Below are 6,347 nucleotides of genomic sequence, written 5' to 3'. Positions count from 1 at the left end.
CCTTCTGGTGTTATGGGCTATATAAAAACAATTTTTATAAAATATTTACCATTTTAAGATAAAGAAATGTTTTTCGGTTTTTGCAGTGTCTAATTTTGTACTAATTCTTCTTGCTTCCTACTTTTTTCCACATACAATAGCAATTTGAATTAGATTAAAATCTGTCCCAGGATTCATCTCTTCCTTGCTTCCCCTAAGTACATGTATCTTACGATGCTGCAATCAGGGTTATGCTCGGAATCCTCTGAACTTTTCGACAACAGAAGAAGCCACTACGTCAACAGTGGCACCAGTAGTAAGGCCAACAGTACCACCAACAGCAGTACCAACAGTAGTGCCAGCAGTTATACCAGCAGCTGTTCCGACAGCACCAGTAATAGTAGTACCAGCAATGGTACCAACAGCTGCTCCAACAGTCTGGATAACTGGACCAGCAACAGCAAAACCGGCAATACCACCAGTAGCAACAGCAGCAGCATTACCACCAAGAACTGCTGCTCCACCAATTAAGAAATTGACCTTGCCTTCGAACTTTATTTCACTTTTCGCTATCTCTCTAGCTTTTTTTCTATCTATCAACTTTTTGCGAAGTTGTGAAATGTTCTTTTCTATTTTTTCAAGTTGTGTGCTTTGATCTTCGGTAGGTTTGTGATCTTTGAAACTTGCAATTAGATTTTTTCTCTCTCTCTCTGCCTCGTTGATGTTGTCTTCGGTACATTCATTCAATTTAATTAAACATGCCATCCTTTGTCGGATCTTTTCATTTTCTTCATTAAACAATTTATTCCTGTAAATCCCGCCATCATTCTTTTGAACAAGGTCTTTTACCTTGTCAACTACCTGCTTGGCACTTTGTTCCATTTCATGTGTACCACAGTTTGAAACTGCTAGATATCCGCCTTTACACGAGTTTATAAAACCTTGACATGTATCTGGAAGATGAGATACATACTGATCCAGAGTCTCGTCACAGAGATTTTCTTTGGAGGTAAAAACAACTATGGTATGGTATAGGAATTCCTTACCAAATATCTTCGTTATTTCGTCAAAGGTCTTTTTATCCTTTCCCAAGATGTCTCGGTCTCCTATTCTCATCTGAAAAAGGAAGGCATGGACTCAAGGACATGCAAAATGGGTGCATTCTTTCAGAAAAAATTCAGTAGCCTCAACAGACATTCCTGTATCTAATATACCGGGAGTGTCCACCACCACCAGCCTTGTACCGAATCTGTTTACTTCACCAACGCTGCATTCTTTGGTACACGTTTCCCGGCTAGCAGATGACTTAAACTTCTTAGTACCAAGTAATGTGTTTCCTGTGGCACTCTTCCCTACCCCACTTGTACCAAGTAAAACAACTCTTAGCGAAGTATCTGTAAAACAAACACATCGAGTAACATATACCTTTCCCTTTTTCAGTAAACCAATTGTTACAACTGTCAAAGTAGGGAACTTGATTACCGGTATGTTAACTGTAATTGCCAACATAAAACACGATAGTAAATCGTGATGTCTGTTCATATGTTTAACGTGTAATTTTCTTGCATGCCCGCGAAATATCGTGTAAGATACAGCAAAGCTGGAATATACCACACCATTCCAATATATTCACACACGTAAGGCATTGTATAAGGAGATGCCATTCTTAAATGCCCCTTAGATGGTACACCTAATAAAATAACCAGCCAACCAATATCACGAAGTCACATTTATATGAATATAATTACCTAATGACCCTTCTAAGTTCTTGTCATGGATATCATATGTATAAGTATATTATGATATTGATTGTAGTAACCTATTGTTAAAGTGTCTATAAGTAATAACCTTGTCTTGTATTATTCTTCTTTCTGTTTTCTTGTCACACTTATTCTTAGAAGTGATTTAGTGAGTCATCATTGCAACACCATTTTATTCAACAAATGCTTTCTTTTAGTTAGTAAATAAACATCGTGATAAGTTCAAGCAGATGCACATATAATCCATATTTGTGACTTATGTTATTAGACAATTCTTTCAGACATGTACTTCATGTTTTGCTGTTGCTATGAGTCTATATATCACTTATACATTAGTGCCGTTTTATATTAAAACTCAATTTACCTTGATTTGAAATCGGCTGAGAGCTTAAACCTGAAGTCGCCATCTGCAACAAAACAAATGCATTTGTATTTTGTTAAATTAAAAAATGTATGTTTTCACAAATCGAAGGATATTACGATTGAAAGGAGCTATGTAGATGTGTAGCTTTCCGTTTAAACGGCGGTTTATTTTTCAAACAGCGATCGAAGTACTGCACTGTGACGTGATTCGTGTGACGTTAAGAAAATTAAGAACTTATAGTCTATCTATTAGTTCAATTTATCATATGAAGACATTCTAAAGTGAGTTATTACCCTTGCCCTGTCGCTATCTACAGCTGTGGGAATCTTTATCGTTGTGGTATTCATGAAAATTCATTTTTTGTGTAAGTTACATACAGATAATTTTATTTCAATAGTTTTGCTGGAGAGTTGTAATGTATTACTAGTGTATTTATATTTTAATGAAGAAAATGACTGTATAGTAGTGTAGTTTGTGGCTTACATTTGTACTTTTATGCCCAGGAATTTGTTTGTAAAATCTTATTTGTCTGGCATTATTTTCAAATGTAAACTAATGGTTTTGCTGATAATACATTTATTATCATAAAATGTGAAGAAGCTTGTTTATACTGTTCGTTAAAATAATGGTTGTTTTTATACCACCAAAGCTGTGAAGTCTGATCATAAGGATAATGCCTATTCTCTGTAGTTCGTCTTAAAAGTTTGTGTTATTTTTTTTAGCTATTTTCTTCAGTGGTTACTCTTGTTCTACAGGTTGATGAGTTGGTTGTGGTATTAAAAGTCATACATTATTAACCTAAAATGTCATGGTTTATGTAGATGGGATTGACAGAACATGTAAATATATATCCCTCGTTCGAAAGCAGAACAGTCCTAAATTGTGCATTAACCTACTGAGTGAATTTTTTTTTGCTTTGCATAATTGGCTCCCCGATGTGTTTGCTGTTTTTTGAACAGATTCATTTTATTTGTCATCAGTTTGTCATTGCCTTTCGTATGTCATCTGTCTAGAGTGAGTGTAATAACATTTAAGCTAGGCAAGAAATATCTAAGCATTAAACTGGGGTATTTACGGTTCTATAATTCTATCAGGATTGCAGACAAACTGAATACCTTGCGTTAACGCGTTATGACTAATTTCTCTCATCCTGAGAGAATTACAAAACTATAAATACCCTCCAATAAGGCAGTTTAATGCTTACATTTCTGTCTTATGTTATCTGTTATCCAATCTGTAATGTCCACCGTTATCGTTTTTACTTAAACAAATTCCCCGCTGCCCGTCAGTGGGACATTTTCTTATGACGTCAAAAGCAAATGAAATAAGTTCATGGAAATACACATGGAATCGCCAGTACACTTTCAACATTTTAAAATCATAACTACAAATGCTGCTGCTAATAACATAGAATAATTAGGTTTTCCATTCCAGTAGCACACAAGTACGCACAAAAAACGTCACGACGTCGGTTAGAACGACATCACGAAAAATTTCCTATATATCACTACACCAACGGGAGTTATAATAGAAATATGATCTCATAAATTATATTTTGTTTGGTAAGGTTATATAGTGTCAGTTTCGAGCAAATCGAAATATAAGGTCTTTGATTTGCGTGGCTATTGCTAGGCCTAAACCGTTACGTTACATAAAGCTAATATGTTAAAAGCTGAGGAAGATGGTACTTCACATACTATCAGGGAGACAAATGTATAACTTCCAGGAGATGTTGAAAGTAAGTTCGAGGGGCATACTCAGAGCTTCCTTCTCAGCTGCAATAACTGTTTTATCGTTCCACTAGCAGACTTCCACAGGAGCAGAAGCTGGAAGTTGGTCAGCTGTTGCTATCCAACAAGGAAGTCTTCGTGGAGGACGATTTTGATTTGAGGTTGTTTCGTTGGGATATTCGGCATATAATAGACACAGGGAACTCGTAGCCAATCCGACAGCGCATGCGGTGAACACCTCTGGGCTTTGAAAATGAAAAGGAGAAGCATATCAAAGCGATGATGGAAAAGGGTGTGATTCGGCCGTCTGCGTCAAATTGGGCGTCACCAAACGAGGTTTCGCGATTTCAATTTGAAATTAAAGCCAGAAAATGCGTCATATTCAAGGACGAGGTAATTTTCCAGGGGAAAGTTGTGAACAAAGAGGGGATAGCGATCAACCCTGAGAGCTTTGACAATGTCACAATATTGCCCGAACCAAGCTCCAAGAAAGAAGTTGAATCGTTTCTAATGTACGCAAACTACCACAGGAATCACGTTAGTTTATTTGGGTCAAGGAACAACAGATCGCATTCATTAAACCTAGACAGGCCCTGATAAACACTCGGGAGCATGTCCACACGGATGCCGATAGTACATTTATTCTTGACACGGATGCTTCTTTAATAAAGAAAATAGTGGCAAATTCCATATAAATCAAATTAATGATCTCTTGTATTGGTGATCCAATGTAGACACAGAATCAACTGACTGTAGATGGCGATCCAACATATAAAAGTCCACGATTTGAATACTATTCACAGTCACAGTTCACTTTTTGGTAATCCAATCATTAAAGCCGTATTAGAAGGTTGAGACTCCAACTGATCTTCAAATACCAGAAATGGGTTTTTATATTAAAAATGACCATTGTCCACTCCAGGTACATCCGGATGTAATCAAAATTAATATCATAAAAGATCACATTTAAACGATATGAAATATATCTACTCAAGGCAATCAATGACACCATTGCCTCAAGAAAGTTATAAACACTTTGACATATGAATACTAATTGGTGGTCACTCCATAAAAAATATGACCACAATGACTTAGGGCAGATTTTAAACTTATCAACACATCTATACACTTTAGGTAAATACATACAGTTACATAACAACAAAGATCATCTCAAATTTCTCTATGACACTCCCAACGCGTCCATCAGCCAGCGCAGAACTGTCCCAAATCCGTAATGGGAGGTGTCAGGTGATATTATTTGCAAACAAGGTTCAAAGCCAAGAAGCGATATTGCACAGCGCGAAAGAAGCTCCTAACGATAGACCTTCATTCTACACTTCCGTCATTATTTACCAGGAAGGAAATGCGTTGTTCGCACAGACCATCATAGACTGGCATGGTTTTTGAACTTGAAGGATATAGACGGTCATCTAGTCCGTTGGATACAGGATCTATCTTCCTATGATATGGTCACTGCACATAAATTAGAGAAGGACCATGGTAACGCAGACGCTTTGTCACATGTTCCAGATTGCCTCAAGGAGTGCCTGCCTTGCAAAGGCTGCGCGTACTATGCAAAAGTAAGGAAGGGAGGTCTTTGAGGAAGATGTCAGTTATGTAGTCCCAATGGCCGTGGCTGATGTCCTGAGTATTATTGCCCCAACCTCATACACGTCTTTGACAGATAGCTTCATCGCCGACGAGCTTCGTGAGTATCAGCTTACGAATGCAGAAAACGGCCCTCATTCGTTGGATGTGGATGGAAGCTGGTATGATCCATCTGACCATGAACTGAGGTTTTGCCCTTCGACCCGACATTGGCATGCCGTTCCCAGCTCGTTTGCAGGGAGGTATTATAGATAGGAGGACTCCAGTGGCTCCCGTCTATTATTTCTACCTCCTACAAGAATACACGACCAAATTCAACAAAGCGCACATCGCCTAATGTCGTCAGGTCAATTTTGGCAAGTCAAGACGATTGAACGGTCGCGTAAGAGCATTTGGCGCAGCATGTTAACTGTTTGCAAAGTATGCAACGTTTGCAGTTTGCAAAAGGGTTCGGCGATAGCAGCTAGTGCGTCATTGGAGAGTTTGCACGCTGGGTTTCCTATCGAGAGAGTGTATGTTAACATCCTCGGTCCATGCCTGTCACGGACCGGGGCAATAATCATGGTCGTTAACCATTTCACAAAATGGGTCGAGTGCCTCCTCTTGGTCGATCAGACTGCAGTTACCGTCTCTAACGCATGAGATGACCATTTTACCTCCAGATTCGGAGCACCATTAGAAATCCATATTGATCAGCGAAGGAAGATGGATGGCAATTCAAGGAGGGAAATAGGTTTACTTCTCGACATCAGCAAAATAAGGACGACGCCATATCATCCGTCCTCGAACTGGCAAGTTGAGAGATACAACCGTCATTATCCAGGCTATACGGTGTCATTCCTAGAGCAATAGTGCGCATGGGATGTCCATCTTCAGCAGTTGGTTGGTGCCATCAGGGCTACGAAT

At 38.6% G+C, this 6,347-nt stretch overlaps 1 protein-coding gene across 1 annotated transcript; it reads right to left on the bottom strand.

Annotated features, from left to right (window-relative positions):
* Nucleotides 1-228: 228 nt before the first annotated feature.
* On the bottom strand, nucleotides 229-2,146 carry LOC138312109 (GTPase IMAP family member 9-like). Its single transcript, XM_069253153.1, has 3 exons — nucleotides 2,104-2,146; nucleotides 1,237-1,373; nucleotides 229-1,095 (listed from the first exon to the last, which is right to left on the bottom strand). The coding sequence occupies exons 1-3, from the start codon at nucleotides 2,144-2,146 to the stop codon at nucleotides 229-231; spliced, it is 1,047 nt and encodes a 348-aa protein (XP_069109254.1).
* Nucleotides 2,147-6,347: the final 4,201 nt, after the last annotated feature.

The sequence above is a fragment of the Argopecten irradians genome, unplaced genomic scaffold, assembly GCF_041381155.1.
Source record: "Argopecten irradians isolate NY unplaced genomic scaffold, Ai_NY scaffold_0210, whole genome shotgun sequence".
In the NCBI taxonomy this organism is placed as follows: Eukaryota; Metazoa; Mollusca; class Bivalvia; order Pectinida; family Pectinidae; genus Argopecten; species Argopecten irradians.
Note: the sequence above shows the minus strand (reverse complement) of the source record. Positions and strands in the feature narration are given on the sequence as shown.